The sequence below is a fragment of the Seriola lalandi genome, unplaced genomic scaffold (genome assembly GCF_002814215.2).
Source record: "Seriola lalandi dorsalis isolate HSWRI2012SDOR001 ecotype SW California unplaced genomic scaffold, Sedor1 jcf7180002054947, whole genome shotgun sequence".
Lineage (NCBI taxonomy): Eukaryota > Metazoa > Chordata > Actinopteri > Carangiformes > Carangidae > Seriola > Seriola lalandi.
Genome location: NW_019525498.1, coordinates 679,409 through 698,115, shown reverse-complemented (window position 1 = coordinate 698,115; position 18,707 = coordinate 679,409). Strand labels below are relative to the sequence as shown.

General features: G+C 40.1%; 2 protein-coding genes across 6 annotated transcripts in view; both read left to right on the top strand.

Annotated features, from left to right (window-relative positions):
* cox7a2b (cytochrome c oxidase subunit 7A2b) overlaps positions 1 to 3,587 on the top strand; it is a 5,038-nt gene extending 1,451 nt beyond the window's left edge. Inside the window, exons 3-4 of the mRNA XM_023394274.2 lie at positions 1,930 to 2,014; positions 3,357 to 3,587. Of these exons, the coding sequence (XP_023250042.1) occupies positions 1,930 to 2,014; positions 3,357 to 3,412 (141 nt within the window). The 3' untranslated portion in view covers positions 3,413 to 3,587. The remainder of the gene's footprint in view (positions 1 to 1,929; positions 2,015 to 3,356) is intronic.
* Positions 3,588 to 6,118: 2,531 nt separating this feature from the next.
* Positions 6,119 to 18,707, top strand: part of col12a1b (collagen, type XII, alpha 1b) — a 112,281-nt gene continuing 99,692 nt past the window's right edge. For 4 of the 5 annotated variants that reach the window (XM_023394320.2, XM_023394318.2, XM_023394317.2 and 1 more), the window contains exons 1-7: positions 6,120 to 6,313; positions 6,932 to 7,042; positions 10,646 to 10,762; positions 13,817 to 13,960; positions 15,868 to 15,918; positions 16,805 to 17,068; positions 17,354 to 17,518. In XM_023394320.2, the coding sequence (XP_023250088.1) occupies positions 6,967 to 7,042; positions 10,646 to 10,762; positions 13,817 to 13,960; positions 15,868 to 15,918; positions 16,805 to 17,068; positions 17,354 to 17,518 (817 nt within the window). In that variant the 5' untranslated portion in view covers positions 6,120 to 6,313; positions 6,932 to 6,966. Of the gene's footprint in view, positions 6,314 to 6,931; positions 7,043 to 10,645; positions 10,763 to 13,816; positions 13,961 to 15,867; positions 15,919 to 16,804; positions 17,069 to 17,353; positions 17,519 to 18,707 lie in introns of all 5 variants that reach the window. The other variant, XM_023394319.2, reaches the window with a different exon arrangement.

Here is an 18,707-nt window from a genome sequence, read left to right as displayed (position 1 = left end):
TACTATGACCTGAGAGTTGAGGCGCATATGTGTTCTTTAAAAACTGTCTGACGACTCTTCTTGCTGAGCTACTACATTAGTCCTCAGAGAGCTTAAAACCAGTGCTAAGCCCCATTTGTTCCCTCAGCACGTAGCACACTTCTCTATGACTGTGCAGTAAACCAGTGCTATCATTTATACAGCTGCAAAATTAGTCATTTAGTGGGCAGCTGTTTGATAAAAGTAGTTGTTTCGACCATTTTTCAATAAATACTAAAGGTGGTTCAGATGTCTCATTGACTTTGCTGTTCACATCCCACCGTCAGCTGTTGAATTACAAACCTTACCTTACACTAATTCACCCACCAGAGAGAGTTGGATTTACTCTATGCTAACATAAAACATGCATCGCACCTCCTCACATCGTCCAGCAGGAGTCTGTGAACAGTAGAACTGAGGAGGTGGTCACAGGCAGCTAATGAGGCTCTGCAGGGATATTTTGAGGTCTCAGACTGAAATGTACTCTGTGAGCACCATGGAGACGACATCAGCTGACATCAACTGCATAACAGAGTACATAAACTTCTGTGTGGACAGCACTGTCCACCACCAGGACGGCGCCATGTTTCCCCAACAACAAGCCCTGGTTCACTGAACAGGAAGAAGATTCTCCTTCTCCAGCCCCACAGACCCCACAGCTACTGACCTTTCACCTCTTCCAGTGATTACCACTCTGCTTTATTTAGATGTAGTTAGTAATTATTCGGTTAAATTGCATTGTTTCAGTGGCCCTTTACGACTGATACAGAACTCTGTTTATCTGTCAGATATTTGCAAGGAACATCTGATGCAGGACTAAACTTGTCCACATGTTTGTGATACAGTCTGTGGTTTGGCTTTTTAAGGTCGCGTACCAAATGGGGAATGATGAGCGTCAAAACACAGACTGTTGTTTTTCTGTTTCTCGATTTGGGTTGATTCTCCAGAAAAGCAGCTGTGGATGATTTGAGCCACGTTATCCAGATCTACGTCACTGATTCAGTCGCATGTTGTTCCCCACACAGACCATAAGTCATTATTATTGTGTCCCGGCCTCTGCTGGTGTTTTCTTGGTTTCAGTGATGTCTCTCTCTGCTCACTGATCAAATCTTACTTCTGGGTCGAAATCATTTCCAAACTACATTTTTCCAACAGTTACTGACTAGTGCAACAGACTTAATGTATGTCCATTAAGAAAAAAAGAGTTCAATGGTACAGTTGAATGTAAATGTTGGTTTCAGTCACATTAGATCTGTGAGATCATAAAACGGTTTTACAGATGTGACCTGCTGCTGGATAACATGTAAAGTTAATGTGTTTGTATGGAACGCTTTGTCATGGAGCCGTACACAAGTGCTGAGGTCAGAAATGAAGCTTTGAAGCAGCATTTATTTCCTGTCCGTTAAAAGTACACCTCCCACTATGATCAAAATAAGATCCACAGATAAATCAGTTTGCTTTATGTGTATGAAAGTGCACTGTAACATTCCCTCTGCCTCTCCGCACTGTGTGGGATTGACCAAATCAATTACATCCCACATTTTTGAGGCTCAAACTTGAGAAACCGAACAATGCAGCCGCTGCTTGACCTCGGCAAGACTCGTGAGAAACGTTGCTGCTTATAACCCCCTAAAAATCAGAGTTTTCTTGAACAATCCTCAAAAAAATAATGAATAATAACAACACAAACCGAGAATCTCGAACGGCCAGAAGCCGACGCGCTTCATGACTTTTTCCCTCGGACGAGGCCAAGTAAAAGATTGAGAAAGAGAATCTGGTCAAAGTGAAAACATTTTTTAAATGAGAGATTGGAGTCGATCACCAACAGTTTTTCCAGTTGCATCAAAGTGACTGACTGTGCCAAGCTGCCGTCTGCTGCTGTTCTCAGTTTCCTCATGTTTGTCTCTGCAGGAGGACAACGGGCTGCCGGTTCATTTAAAAGGAGGCCCAGCAGACGCTCTGCTCTACAGAGCAACGATGGCACTGACTGTCTTCGGTGAGAGAGTCTTTCTTCTTTCTATCCGATTTAAACTTCTCATCTCTTCTTTCAGGATTGTTAATTAATATTTTTTTTAAGATTTTAAAACAAAAGTAAAAAAACGTAGGTGAGCTCCTCATCTGAAAACTGGACTCAGGTCAGAACGAGTGTTTGTATTGAAACAGGAACAGTTTTCATGCTGTTTACTCTCCTGATAAAAACACTGAATGCCATTTTATTTTCACTGGATCACTGCTGTGAGCTGTCGGAGGACGCAGAAAAAGTCTAGCTTCTATCTGCTCTTTAACTGACACCAGGATCAACATCATCTCTTGACAAAGATGACAGGCAAGCACCTGATGTGTCTAATGCAGAACTAATGTGCTAAGTGCCAGCACTGACTTTAATCAGCTAATCAGGTATTGGCTATAATGCGATAGATGCCACGTTAGATACAGCTTCTGTGTACAGCAGCGTTTCTGTGACCGGTCACGGTCGCCCACTGAAGTAGTTTGTAGTGCCGCAGCGTCGCCGGCCCACGGAGACGGGAGGTGTCATGGAGACAGAAAATAACAACTCTGTGCATGTGATTTATTGATTCATGAGCTGGACTTTGCAAAACTAATCACCTTCATGCCGACAGTTTGTCTTGTGTGTCCCTTCACGCTCTCTCCGTGCATTGCTTTGGTTTAGTAGAGTTTTATTTAGATCTTGGACTTTGACACTTCAGGTTTCTGCTGTTTAAACACAACGTTTGGCCTGAAATGTCATGAAATGTCATCTACAGGATCACTGACGCTGTAAAACTTCAGTGATACTGTGGATGTCGTCCACTTCATCAAAACTTCATAAATATCTTCTTCAAACTCCTGGCAGACTGATGGCACCGCGCTGAATGCTGAGGCAGTTTACTATAACGTACTACAATTCAAGAGCACAAATTATAAAGTTCTTGACGCCATTATCTTACATTAAAATGATCTGTACAAGTTCTGCAGTGTAGCGTGAAGATTTTAGATTTGGACTTCTAATCAATTCGTTATTTAATTCCTTTTTTCCGAGCAGAACTTGCAAAGGTTTTCACTCGCTGCTTTTCTGTTATTGTAAAGTAAATATCTTTTTGTTGTTGTTGTGCAGTAGTTTGAAGACACGACCTCGGGCTCCGGATAGTTGTGATGGGTCCAAATCATTTTCTCAAATTGGCAAATTAATTGATATTAAAAAATGAAAATAATGGAATAGAAAAATGGGAAAACTGATAATTATAATTGAGTTAGTGTTTGTCATTTGCTGTAAAACAGAAGCTGTAAATGTGACTGTGTGCCATCATGTGTCAGTGACCAGCCTGCTATTCTTTCAGGAACCGGATACGTCCTGTACGAGCTGTGGAACGCAGCGTACCCTAAGAAGAATTAACTCCACTGCTTCAGCCGTTTACCTGCGTTTTAAAAACCGGCCAGCTGTCCATCTGTGTCGGGCCGTGTGTGTTTCCGTCGAGGTGGGATTTTGTTTCATGTTCATGGGATCAATATTTATTTCTTGTACTCTCCCTGATGACTTGAGGATCAAATAAAAAATCTCATGACTCAAACCTGCGTGTGTCTGTCTGAGCCGTTAATACGTTTAATAATTGTCTCAAATGCTGATGAAATCTGGTCAAATACAACGTTCAGTGTCTCTGTGGTCTGAGAACGAGGGAAGTTTTTAAAACAAGCCTCAAATCCTGCAGGACACAAACCGACTGTGCTGGAATGTTTTAGAAACGAGTCCTGCTTCTGCTCAATAACCCAAACTCCACTTTTCAATGGGACCGTTTCTTCAGCAGAAGCTGGTGCCACTGAAAAGTTGACTGCAAATAGAAATAATAGAAAAACCTCAATATTAACAAACGCTGAACAGCAACATCAACTAAACTCCCTTAAATTTCTTTATCATACAAGAAACTTAATAAAAACAACTGCACTAAACAGATTTTGAATCAACAACCTGAAAGTGACTAATAATAATAATAAACTTTATATTGCACCTGTCAAACAAGAAATGCACCAAAGTGCTTCACAACAAAGAAATCACAAGCATCACATGAGAAGACTTAAAATAACATTAAAACTTGAATGAATGTTGGACATAAATCTCCATACAGAGCGTCAGCAGGTCTGAAAGTTTTGATCTCAGATCCTTCAAAAGAAAAAAACAATCTGGTACTTTTCTTTATTCCTGAGTTTGTTGATCCATCCATTGCTGCTGCTCATTATGATCTATATTGTGTACAGTGATTCATTTATAATATTGTAAATAATTATAGTTACACGGTTGGGACACAGTGACAAAATGTGGTTATAGATGCGCACGTGGTGACTGACGGCAGGTCATACCATCTCTTGCTTGTCGTCCATGAAACGGGTTTTAAATTACATTTAATCGTTTTAGGAAGTTGAACTTGGTGAAACTGCAGAAAGCCCGTTGACAGAGTTTTTCACTGTTTAACATTAACAAACATTTCATGTAGAAAAGTTTAAAACTGCTGGTTAATTATTAAAACTGAACGTTTCCCTGTGTGAGTGTTCAGGTGTCACTAGAGGGCGACATTTACAAAGAAATCACTGAGACTTGAACGTCTCAGTGATTTCAACAAAATCAGTGTTGGAGCATTAATCCTTTAAAACAACACAGTGTGTCTGAAACTAAATAATTACATCCTGTCGTTAACTCTGCTGCTGCTGCTGCTGCTGCTGCTGCAGAGACTCAGAAATCACAACAAAAAAACCTTAAAGAATCTGAATTTATCATTTGGCAGATTCCTCATGTTCATCTCCGCTGTGAGTGTTGGGTGGGTTCTTCTCTGCTGTCTGTTTTAATTTAAGCAGAGAGCAAGAGGAGACGGCTTCGGGCCTGCTCTGCTATCAGCCCCCACCCACCACACATCATTTAACACTTAAAGTCACCAGCTGAGCTGCAGCTTCTCCCTCACTGATCTACTCTGAGGAATCTGCTGTGTAAGATAACACACTGCTGCTGCTGCTGCTGCTGCTGCTGCTGCTGCTGCTGATGATGATGATGATGATGATGATGGTGTGAGGGTCTGAAACACTGTGTGTTGGTTCATTTGACAAATTTGGAGACACTAACTCACAAACTGTGATTCTAGTAAATATTGGAGGCAACACACAAACTCTGACAGAGCCAGTGCAAATTAGTGATGATGATTTATTTTGGGGGCGTTTTTAATGAGCTTTGACAAACTTTAGCTCATGACGTCACCATAAAGACAACTAAACAATTTTGGGGGTTGCTTTGACACAGCTGAGGGCGTTGACACAAATTGTGGGTTTGTGAAATGATGGTGTAACCTCACAGTGTACCAACTCTGGGGTTATGAGATTTTAGGGGCATCACACTGAACTCTGAGATTTGCTGTTGTAATACTTGGCAGATTGAAGACTGAAAAAGACTTTTAGAATATGGGAAATAAATGCTCTTTGAGTTCGGAGACACGGTGACCAAATACACTTGTAGGATTTAGGAATGTTTGATAAAATGTAATGTCATGTGTCCTTACTATAGTCATGTTCAGTTTCTGTAGTAATGAACTCTATAACCAACAGTTCAGTTACTTTGATGAAATCCTGCTGAGGACCCTGGGCTCCGTCCCTGACACTGGAGCGATGCGTTAAAAAGGAAAAGACTGAGTTGGGGTTTACTTTACAGGACTGCGTAATATTTTCCCATTGATTCACGAAATGAAAAAGGGGGTAAAAACCTCTGACAGTTTCCCTCCTCTGATCCCCCTCTTCCCGAAAAAGCAGATCTGCACAGCTCTCTCTCTCTTTGCGGCCGAGACGCACAGAAGCCCTCCATCACCGGAAAGGAATGCAGAAAACTATGTAAAAGTTTCCGAGTGTGTGTGTTCGTGCGTGTGTGTGTGTCTTCCCTCTCTCTCTCTCCCTCTCTCTCTCTCTCTCTCTCTCTCTCTCTCTCTCTCTCTCTCTCAGTGTGTGTGTGTGTGTGTCCCAGCACTTTCAGAGAGGTTACACATCATTTTTTGGCCCGACTGGATGTCGTAAGAGCTCGCGGCGGGGCAGGCAGAGCTGGGAGCAGCCCCCCTGTTAAGTAGCAGATTGTGTGGAGAGTCTTCCCACTTGGAAAGAGGCTCGCGACGCGTCTGGGAACCAAAAACCCGCTGAGCGCTCTGACTTCAACACCGGACCACCTCACTCTCCCGCTCCTCAGGCTGGGGTCTACAACAGAGATTTAACCTTTTTTATTTTATTTTTTTTTAAAAACCAAAGCAAAGAATTCCTACAGTCTCCTCTCTAGGTCAGTGATGCATGGTTTTTGAGTTTTGCAGTTTCAGGTGAATTATTTGATCTCCAGGCGATATCATGATAGCTGATTTAATTCATTAGAAGACTAGGTTTTCTAGACTTAAGTATCTCTAATATCAAGCACATTACAAGCACATTTTATTCGGAATATTTCCAGAACCGCGTGGACTATTTCTACTATTTCTTGCTTTGCGGTGCGTAATTACGCGCGGCGCCAGGAGTCGATGCTCGGTTATTCTGATCTGTGGAAAGACGTTGTCTCTGCTAGTCTGGGTGACTCTCATCAGCCGAAGCAGTAGTTAGTGGATTGGACCCTTTGCAGAGTAAATGCACTTGATAAGCTCTCATTAGAGTTCTGAAGTTTACTCTGGTTTATTGGTTGTTAAAAGCTGTTCAGTTTTTGAGCTTTGGACTTTATCCATTCATACATAAAGAGCTTTTCATGTATTATTTTTCCCGGCTGCCTTCACAAAAGTTTACATGTGGCCTTTAAGCAGATAATTGACAATAGATTTGCATGTAGCGGGTGAAGGAGCCGTGAGTTTCACAGTCTCTGGCTTGTGGCGGGCTGATGGTGAAGGTCTAACCGCCTCCTTCGTTCCTGTCGCAGCTTCATTCATGTGCTGCTGAGCTGAGGAGCTGAAGATGAAGTGCAGGCTGTCTCTGGCGGCGGCTGCCCTCCTGGCACTGCTGCTGTCCTCCTCTCAGGCCCAGAAACCAGGTAAAGCCTCCTCCTCCTCCTCTCACTATGATCCAACTCATCTCACTTCAACTCCTCTCACCTCTGCCTTTTCTCTGCCTGCAATGTGTAGCTGCATATTTAGTCTGAATAAAAAAAAATCACATAGTGAAAGAAAATGTGTGTGTTGGTGAATTGATTTGTTTGACCTGATTTGTCTTTTTCAGCCTCGGTTTAATCTTTGATTGATTATCTGTGTTTTCACTCCAATAATTCCAGTTTCCATGAGGAATTCGCCAGATTTCCTCTTGAGGAGAAAAACTGTCTCGGCTGCAGATATCTGGTTTGAATTTATGAATAGGAGCTTTTTGTCCAGACCAGTAGCATTCTTTTAAGTGGTTTAAGACATGAATGCAACTTGCTCACAGCAGTGATGTAGCTGAGACATAAAAGTACAATGAAACATGGCGTCCAGTTAGCGAGGAAGTCGCCTGTATGAAGCAAAACCAGCAATATTGGTAGAAAAGGTGAATTTTTTCCATCTTTTTTCCGACTTCAGGCCGCCTGGATTTACTCCATTAGAATTTACAGACAGTGACTGTTCTTAAAAATGATCATTTACAGTAAAAATGTAATAAAAGCATGTGTTTTAGCCCCCGTGTCATCCCACGTCAGCCTGTAGAAGTAGTAATAAATGTTCCTCTGTAGGTCAAGTAGGGCATCTTTTCATCCCAGACATGTAGTTTGATCTCTTTTACACCAGGAGGGGCCCTTGCTCAAATTCTCCTATCTGTTACTGTAGCATACATTTCTCCAGTTTCAAAAAAAAAGAAGAAAAAAAACCCAGACGGCACGTGGCCAAGTTTCCTCCCTACGTCTTTTCTCCTGATGGAACGGAAAGACAAAATATGAGTTTCACATTATTTTCCAGAGGTTTGAGAGGTTAGGGCAGGAGAGAGTCTGCGCCTCTGGATTTTCTCTCAGCTTAAAGTAAAAGAAAAAAAAAAGAAAAGTGCAGTAAAAACTCATTGGATCACAGGAGGAGAAGCCTCCTCTCCTCTACTTCCAGGAGAGTTTCTGACCTCCTGTGACCCCCCCCCCCCATTTAATGTCCCGCCAGGGGCCCCCGCTGCCTTTCCAGGGGTCACAGCATCGTAACGGCGTCGTATATATTCTACCGTGTGGAATGGTTTGACGTGTTGGGGCCCGAGTTAAAGGCTGAAGCACGCTGAAGATAAAAACGCTGGGATGAGGAAGCCCTCTGCTCTAAACTGTCACATCTCAGCTGAAAAATTACAAATTAAAATCGCTTTAGAGCAGAGAGGAAAACCTCAACGAAAAGCTCCAAAGCCTGGATGTGAGTGAGTGTGAGTGAGTGAGTGTGAGTGTGTGTGTGTGAGTGTGTGTGTGTGTGTGTTCCTCTGGATGAGAGTTTCTGGGTAGTTTTGGTTATAATAGACCCGTTTGGAAACAGAAGCAGGAGCCCGCGGCCCTTGAATTGATTCACCAGGTTGGTGGTTCCTCAGTTTTTGACGTCCTGTCACACCTCCCAGTCAAGCCTTGACCCCGAGTCTTGGCTTCACGACAATATTTTACTGTGATATTCTTCACTGGCTCACTAACAGATGAACTGGTTGGTGGTCTAGAAAAAAAAAAAAAGTCATCTTTAAACTCTAGCTAGATTATCTGAGGTATGATGTGTTTGTTTTTTTGTTTCTCTTAGTAATTTGACCCTAATTTGTGTGTTTCTGTAGAACTTCACGAGAATCTGTGCAGCTGCAAAATTTAATAAAATGAGCTCAAACTCCGGAGCTCAGATTACCCGCTGCAGACGTGATGATAACGCTCCTCCAGCATGAAAAGATTAAGAATTAGTTTCCACCTGTTTGTGACAGGAAGAGCTTAGATTTCAGTTTAGGAAACAAGCAGTATTTGGTTTAAGATCTGCCATTATAAACCTGTAAAGGAGTCTATTAATGAAGCCCATTCACACCATAAATCAATCATCATAATGTGCGGGTGACAGGTTAATAATACACTAACGTCTTTTAATAGAAAGTGTCAGAATCAATGATTCAGCCCGTGTTATTGCTTGGTATTACTCACCCCTACTCTCGAGTAAAAACATTGTCATCATGAGTTGTGAACTGAACCTGCATTAGTTGTTTTAACTTGTTTAATTACAGGACTTTGACTTATTATTATTATTATATCATATTTAAAGCTCTTAACAAGATTAGCATGTCTAATTTTAGTGAGTCTAGCCAGTAAAGCAGATTTAAATAATGGTGCATCATAGCAAGCTAGATTTTCAGGTAGGCTGCGTTATATTTGGAGTTTTCCACCCCAACCTGAAGAATATCATTTTAAAATATTTTTTTTTAGGAACAATCTCTGGTCCCTTGTGTACATGGAAACTTTTTGTCCGTTGCTCCAAGTTGTTAAAAACAACTTTTCATGTACACGTGCATGATCCTCCATGTCAGTGATGAAGATTCGACACTTAAATCTGTGCGCACTTTTACCCTGTTTGTTGGTTAACCAGCACCAGAGCCAGCGGTTCTTAAATTATAGTCCTGAAAGGATTCCCAGAGTTTTCACTGGATGTTGGACAAAAGTAAAGGAAGATTTAAGTGATTAAATCTAAAAGTCCTATCAGGAGCTGAGATAATTTAAAAACCCCTGGTGCAAATGTTTGGGTAGTGTAAGCAGGAAAAAGACGTACACATGTCTTAACCGACATCGTGTATTCTTTTATGAGGTTTGCAATGGAGACGATGACAGCGATCAATCAGCTCTTTATCCATTGTATAATCAATACCGGAGAGTTTTATCACATCTGTGTGTTTTTTTTTGTTGTTTGTCAATTCAACATCATGAGTTGGATTGAGGTCATGGACAGTCTACTGGATGTCAGCCGGTCCATGTTGTAGTTTGTTGACAGGTTGGGAAACTTCTTTTTTTTTTTTTTAAGTGGCTGGTGATTTTCCAAAATTTCATTCTCCCCCGATTGTCCAGATGTTCAATTTTGAAATTTCCATGTTGAAATTCGGTCTTAAATTCACTTATCCAATTTCAGCAATTTGATTTTTTGACTTGACTTGAAAAAATGAATTTCATTTTTATAAAATACTTTTTTTTATAAAAGACACCTGAGCTCCCTGTCTGACTTGGAGTGTAGACAGAAGGTATTCACTAGTGATTACAACTAAATACCAATTACAATTAGGTATTAGGTGCTCATTGATTTCAAATCGGCCTGTTTTAACCTTCCACAGACCTGGTCACAGCCAAAATTAATTTTTGATCTTCCCGCCTTGTTTGTTTTATTTCTTAAATGTTCTAAACTTAGGGAGTGTGTTGTTGTTTTGTTGTTTTGTTGTGTTTGTTGTCTCACTGTGTTGTTGCTTGAGTTGTTGACTGTGGCCACTGGCCAAACAAGCTCAAACAAAAGTCATTTTTCCAAAATGGCTTCCCTCACATCTGTAGTTTGGGATTGTCTCGTGTTGTTTGCTCCAACAGTGAACTTGTCTTACTTCACCCTGGAAGTGTTGACTGTTGGGAAAATCCTGTCATATTCAACATTACAATACATTCACGTGCTAAAGCTGCGGGATTAACTGTGTTGATGCTTTCTCTTCACAGTCAACCCTCCATCAGATTTGAGGTTTAAGATTTTAAATGAGAACACAGTGCAAATGATCTGGAGCAGACCACAGTCAAGGATACAGGGCTACAGAATACAAGTGACCTCAGACACAGGTGGGTGCTCATTAAACCTGCGAGTTCTGTCCTGCAGAGCCCATAACATTACAGGTGTTGTAAACTCTCTAACACATCGCTGTGCCTGGCAAGACAAGACACTCCCCGCAATTATCTGAAGATTTGTGCAGACACACGTTTGGCCCTGGCAGCTCTAATGATAAAAACTGACGGGGGAGAAAGAAAAAAACATTATGTTTGGATAACAGTAATTGTCAGCTGGGTGTGCTGCCAGTCAACAGCCAATGGAACATTAATTTAACAGCTGAGATGGTTTTTGAAAAAGATGTCACATCAGCTGCCTCCACATTTCACTCAAAATAACTTTAACATCCAGGGTTTGCACTTAATTCCACTGAAGAGAAATCTAAATGCTACAGCATAATATTTTAGACAATAGTGTGCTGCCAACTTAACCAAGTCTTCATCTATGTAACTGCTACATATCGGAACTAATTACTAACTAGCTACCTGACGGAACTAATATTAGCTTACAGTTACATTTAATAATATAAATAATAATGACGGGTAAGCACTCTTAACAAAATGAACTGGCTCATTGACAGAATTTAAGTTAGCTTTCAGAACTAACGTTAGCTTGCATAGTTGCATTCATTAACTGCCAGGTGTAACGGTTGTGTACAGTTAGTTATCTGAACTAGTTAAGTGGCAGAACTTACGTTAGATTGCATAATAATGATAATTCATATTAGCTTCTATACGTTCAGTAACTGTGAGGTGTAACTGTTACGTACAGGTAATTCACCAAACTAGCTAACTTGCTGAACTAACGTTAGCTTGCATGTTCACATTCAGTAACTGTGAGATGTAATAGTTACGTACAGTTAGTTGACCGAACTGGCTAACTAAATTAACTAACAGTAGTTTGCACTCATTAACTGCCCGATGTAACGCCCCGTACAGTTAGTTATCCGAGCTAGTTAAGCGACAGAACTAACGTTTACTTGTATACTTTCAGTCAGTAACCACTAGGTGTAACTATTACGTAGCTGTGCTAATTGCTAGCTAGCTCACCGACAGAACTTAAGTTAGCTTGCATGTTTATGTTCATTAACTACCAGGTGTAACGGTTACGTACAGTTAGTTATCTGAACTAGTTAAGCAACAGAACAAACGTTTGCTTGTATATTGTCAGTCAGTAACTGCTAGGTAAAGTTAGCATGCATATTTACATTCGTTAACTGTGAGGTGTAACTGTTACGTACAGTTAGCTCACGGTACTAGCTAGCTAAAAAGAAACTAACATTAGCATGCATATTTTCATTCATTAACTGCCAGGTGTAACAGGTGCGTACAGTTAGTTATCTAAGTAAGTTAAGTGACAGAACTAACGTTTGCTTGTATATTTTCATTCAGTAACTGCTAGGTGTAACTGTTATGTATTATTAGTTAACTGAATTTACATTGATTAATATTAGCTTACAAATGTAAATGTAGTAGCTGCTAGTTGTCACAGTGAAGTACCGTTAGCTAAACAAACTAGCTAACTGAGATAACTAATGTGCCTTGCATATTTACATTTAGTAACTGCTACTTACAGTGAGTCAACTGGACTAGCCAAACAACAGAATTAACATTAGCTTACACATTTTAATTCAACAACTGCAATCAATTGTTACATACTGTTAGATAACAACTAGTTAATTGACCTAACTAACATTAGCTTGCATATTTACGTTCATTAATGGCAAAGTGTAACAGTTAGGTACTCTTAGCTAAACCAACTAACTAACTGACAGAAAAAATTTGATATCCAAATTTAAATTTTTAAACTGCCAGGTGTAATCTCTATGCAGTTTAGGCTAACTGAACTAGCCAGCTGACAAAACTAACATTAGCTTGCTAGTAATTGACCTTTTTAGACTGAAGAGTAAAATAAGTCATATGGAACAACAACAAATCTGACCTGACACTTAATTAAAATGCTTTTTAATAATGTCATAAAATGGGTGGACTTTAAATTTACATTTCACAAAAACCACAATATACCTCAAATTACAAAATGTATTGTCAATAACATTCCACTAAATGACCAAATAACATTGGTTAGATGTTAGATGTAAGATTAACTGGGTATTTCCCTGGCACTCTTGACCACATGAATATCACTAACTGAAACATACAAATTTCTCTATGTGGGGATATATACATGTCAAGAAATAGATCCAACATGTAACGCTCCCTACAACCACAAATCGTTGCTTTGATATTTTTGTTTGTTTGCTAATTAAACAAACATGGAACAGTGTGTTAGTAAGTGTATTTTTGAACTTTGGACTTTAGCTGCTTCCCTCTACTTCCAGTTTTTATGCTAAGCTTTATGCTAAGCTAACCACCTCCTGATTCCATCTTAATACTTAAAGCACAAACAGATTTATATTGATTTTCCCGTCTAATTCCTGAAAAGAAAAGTATTCCTTTAACGTTTAAGCAATTATTTAAAACCACAATGAAAACTTTTGGTAGACAAGAACCTGCCAACAAAACTACCTCAATCCCTTTATTTAACCGTTTATTTGTCACTTTAGGGTTTTTTTTAAAAGACAAGTCTTTGCCTATAAACCACAACGTAATTCCCTGTCTGTCAATTAAATTAATTAAAGTTACTTTAAAACGAGAAAGAAAGTATTTTTAACTGTCACATTGAGTACAAGTGAAGGCACAAGGTGTTATTTAATGGGCTTTGTAAACATTAAATGGGTCTTTTCACATAAATAATCCTGTAAACTCACACAACAGGCATCGGAAATCTAATAAAGATTTCATGACTATTTGAAGCTGAAGCATTTTAATTATAGTCTTAATGGAAGATTTAAGAGTATTTAAGAGTTGGAATAATGTGTTTTGATTCATACTAATGCGGAAAGTTTTCATTAAATTGAATCACATTGTTGTGTGTTTACACGGCTCTTCCAGTCCTCAGGTCAATAGTAAGAATCAGGTTCGTTTTGAAGCCCTGTTTTGACTCTTGGAGAAATGAAGTAATGTAATAGTTTCCTAATGGCTTCCCTCTGACTTTGTGCATTCTTGTAGATGAACCAACAAAAGAATTTACTCTTCCTGCATCTGCAACTAAGACCTCCATCTCAGACCTGACTCCGAATGTGGATTATTCCGTAACGATATCTGCATACGCCGGATCAGAGGAGAGTCTACCCATCACCGGCCAGATCACACGTGAGTCACTATCTCTCTGTGTGTGTGTGTGTGTGTGTGTGTGTGTGTGTGTGTAGATTAGCACCAGACGTCTAACCAAATCTGGTAAAGTTTGTCTGCAGCTGGTGCGTTTTGGCAGGAAGTCACCATGATGATGATCTACTTTAATCTAAAAACCAAACTCATTGCTAAGGGCCCTTTGCACTGAGTGGACAAAATAAGAGAAACATCTGTCAACATAGTATAGTCTAAATAAAACAACATCTCCAAGAACAGTCTTAACGAAGAAATCTGTTTTCTGTATTTTGCTCACCCTCTGCACTTTTTCATTTTTATGATTTTGTTTTTACAAGTTCAGCTCAGGATGAGAATCTTTCAAATAAATGTAGTTTATTGAGAAAGCGATCACCGCAGAGTTCATAGTTAATATTCACCAGGAGATAAAAATTATGTGACATTTTTTGAGACTAAAGATTATGATCTAAAATTTGGGATTTTGTCATTTCTTTGGAGACAACAGTCAACAAAACAGTTTTACCACAAACTCCACTGAAAATCGGTGAAGCCAGTTTTTTAGCAGTGCAAAAATTTGAAAGCTGTAGACTGAAGAGGACAGTAACTCTGCATCAGGGAACCTACTAATTCCTGCTGTGAAGTGTTTCCTGCAGTCTGAAACTGTGTGGGGAAAAACCCCCATTGTTTTAGATTTGACCGGTAAAATTAAATCAAATTTTAAGAAAATAATAATCAGACTTCTTTTATATTTACCAAAAGGGACTATTGGGATTTTAAGACAACATGGATGAGAAGTCTTTAAAATGCTGGGAAAAAAAATTGAATCCATGGTAACTGGGTAAAGTCCATCTGCTGATGAAGATTATGTAAAAGCTCCAGAGAAATTTCTAAATGGTCCTAGTGGTGAGACTGTTTTCTCAGCTGCTGTTTCCAAGGTGTACCTCAGTATCTGAAGCAGCTGTGGACTTTTTGAATGACTTTTTTTTATCGAGACAAAATGAGATAGACACTTAGACAGTAAGTTGGGAAATTTATATTCCACGATGCGGAAAATAACTCTTTGGCTTCATCACTGACGGCATAAATCAAAAGCAAAAATGAGACAAATGAAAACACATGAGCAACAAGACATCAACAATAGAATTTTAAAAGGCGTTTTTTTTCAAAATATAAATCTTTTATAAAACATAGAAGTGGTTGGGATCTCTGCTCCCAAACCAGCAGGTCAGGACCTGCCGGGAGGTTTCAAGATAAAAAATGATGAGTCACAAGATAATTAAAGGTATGAGACGGTAAAACTGTTGCACACAGTTATGTTTACTTTTCTTGCTTTTTTTTTTAATTTTGATCTTTTTTTCTGAGAAATATTGGATGTAGAAGCAATGCATACAGTCCTCCAACTGCAGATACAATAAGGGAAGATAAGACAAGTGCAGTTTTAGCAGCTTAAAAGACACACAAGTTCTGTAAAAAGTTAAAGTCTCATTTGACATTACATATGCATCACTGGATGAGTAGTGACCCAGATTTCCAGCAGCGGCTGAGGTCTTCACTAATGTCATGGCGGTAGTGACGGGGACGCCTTCTTGGCACCGCCACATACTCTGATGACACTCTGATGACACTGTTTCTGACAGATTCCCTGGAAATCTGTCAGAAACAATGACATCAACCTGTTAGTTTCGCCATTTGGGTTTTGTGTTGTTGGTTGTATCTATGAAGAGGAAATGCTGCTCAAGGAACATTCAGATGATGCATGGAAACAGAAAGAGTTTTATTCCAATCTGAAAAGTCTGAATAATTATGTTAAATGAGTCTTTAGGGTTTTTAGGGTTAGGACACTTTCAAACAGAACACATTATCTGAATTGTCTCTAACTTTTTTAATTATATGATTGTTTTCTTGTTTTTCAGTTGAGTCAGGTGGCAGACCATCCAAGAAGCCAGACCCTACAGATTCAGTCAGTAAGTCCTTTTGTTTGTTTATTTTAAATCTTAATTTGACGGGGTGTCTTACTTCCTTCCCGTTCAAATCGCTGCTGTACCTCCTCGACTTTCCCACTTTTTGTTCTCGAGTTTTCTCCTTGGCTGCTGGGCGGCGTCCATCGGCCTGAGCTCAGCAGCGAAGGGAGGCTCCAACCACACAACACCCCATTGTATAGGAATAATCAAAATTAGGCCCCCATAAATCTCAGAAGTATTTGGTCATCGGTTTGGTCCCCTGCCGGCCAATTATGCCAATGTGAAGGAAGCTGCACATGCTCGGTGGGAGGGGGGTCGTGGGCGTGGCAGGAGGCTGCTGTTGTAGCTCGGGGGGGAGCGAGCTGCGAGGAGCCCAGCCCTGAAGTGCTGAGAGAAGTGGAAACCATTACAGATGCTGATTTACAAGAGCGCTGCTGCTGCCGCCCTGGCCCCGTTCTGCAGATGATGACGAGCTTGTGCTGATTTTTCCTTCTTTTCATGAGAGGAAAAGTCACGAGGAAACTCCCAGAAAGCAGAGCAGAGATTCTTCTGCTTCTACCTATAACTGAACAGTTTCAATCAATATCCAGTGCGACCGAACAGTTGTCTCAGGCTTCTTAAACAACCAAACAGGATAATGATCTTTAAACACACTGAGTTGATTTGAGTGATACCGAGGTTTGATCAAATAAAACATAAACACTGAGCATGTGCAGTACATTTCTAAGAATGTTGTAGCCTCGATTCTGCAAACCCATGACTAAATATATATATATATATATATTTTTTTTTTCATTGTTAATTTCCTGCAATATCTGTTTTGTTTCTTCTTCTGTCTCTCCTTATTGTCTTCTCCATCACTTGCTTTCCCTCCTAAACTTTTTCCCAGAATGCTCTGTGAGCGCTGTCGCCGATGTGGTGTTTTTGGTGGATGGCTCCTGGAGCGTGGGCAGGCCGAACTTCAAATATATCCGCAACTTCATCTCGGCGGTGGCCGGAGCCTTTCAGATCGGAGCGGACAAAACCCGCGTGGGGGTGTTTCAGTACAGCGACACCCCCAGACAAGAGTTTAACCTGAAGGAACACATGACACGACCGGCGCTGCTGCGGGCCATCAGCACACTGCCGTACAAAGGAGGAAACACCATGACAGGTACGCTGTTTTTGTTTTTTTCTCATTATTCTGTATCTAAGATCTAAGAATACTTCCTTTACTCTCCCTTTTCCTCCACATTTTCATATTCACATTACACTGATACATTTCACAAACCTCTTTAGAAGTGAAGAAACCATCAACAGCTCGGTCAGGTCGTGTTACTGCGTAGTGAATGTAATTAAGAGGTGATAAACCTACTCTGTGTGTGCAGACACCTTCTGGCTGTGCATTGTTAGAAACTTAATCCCAGTTGAGTAAAATCTGTCTGTCTCGTCGCTACAGGCGATGCCCTGAACTACATCCTGAAAAACGCTTTCACCGAGGCGGCCGGCGCCAGGATGGGTTTTCCCAAAGTGCTGGTGATCGTCACAGATGGCACATCTGAGGATCCAGTGGAGAGTTACGCCAAGCAGCTCAGGAGCACAGGGGTGGAGATCTTTGTCCTCGGTATGCAGCCAGAACAAGTTTATTACATTCCACATCTTACATTTTCCATCCGTTTTTAATGCTTTTAACTGTTGTTCACAACCAAAGCAACCTGTGATGACATAATAATGGAACAAGGTTAAATTCCTACATCATTAACATTACAAGCGAGTGATAGCAAGTTTTATGTATGTTTATGCTCTGGCTTCACTGTCAGACTTTCCACGGACTGAGGATGGAGAAACAGAAGTGGGCTGTTGCTATGGTGTTAAAGTGGGCTGGTGGTTAAAGAATAATAACAGCTCATCTTTTACAGTCAGTGAAAACGGGTCGCTGATAGAAAAGTACTTTGCTAGACATAAAATATCCCCCCAGGTTCTGCAGGAGGAGCTGGTATCATGCACGAGTAGCACTGTAAATGTCTACTGCTCCTCAAAAAATAAACATAGCTTTGATCATTTTTCTGGAGCTTATCCAGGCTTTAAGAGGATTTTAATAGGATGAGGGTGGAAGGGTTTTCTCAAACCACACAACAGCTTGACTTCCTCTCAGCTAAAATTAATTTTTACACAAGTTGTGAAAAGTATCAACGTTCAGTGGAAGAAGTTTTCAGATCCTTTGTTTAAGAAAAAGTAGCAATATCACAAAGCAAATACACTTAATCATATCCAAACTATTACTTAGGTACAAGAGTATCATCTGCCAAAACTTACTTTAAATGTAACGAACTATAACAAATGCAGAAGAACTCATTATGGTTATATGATATATAAAAAAAGTTTTAGCACTAAATCCGAAGAAATAAAGCTGAAGGAAGGAAACAAGGAAAGAAGGAAGTAAAGAGGGTAAGAAAAAAGAGAAAGAGAGCAATATAAGCAATACTTTTTTGATCTTATGTCATCCACAAATCTCATGGAAAAATTTGAATATGCAAAATGACCAGTGTCTCTATCTGTCAGATAAATGTAGTCGTGTAAAAAGTGCAATATTTCCATCTGAAATGTTGTAGCAGAAAATTAAAAAAGTCTCAAAAAATGAGTAAAGTACCAACTGAGCGACCACCTCTGTGGATCAGGGAGTTCAGAGTAATACTTGCTTTGAAAAAAAAGGGGTTACAGTCTTTTTCTGTCAAGATGTTACAGAAGGAATACAGGATCGTAAAACCCGCCAGTCTGGAAATGGAATCCAGCCAGTTTCATATTTACTGCCC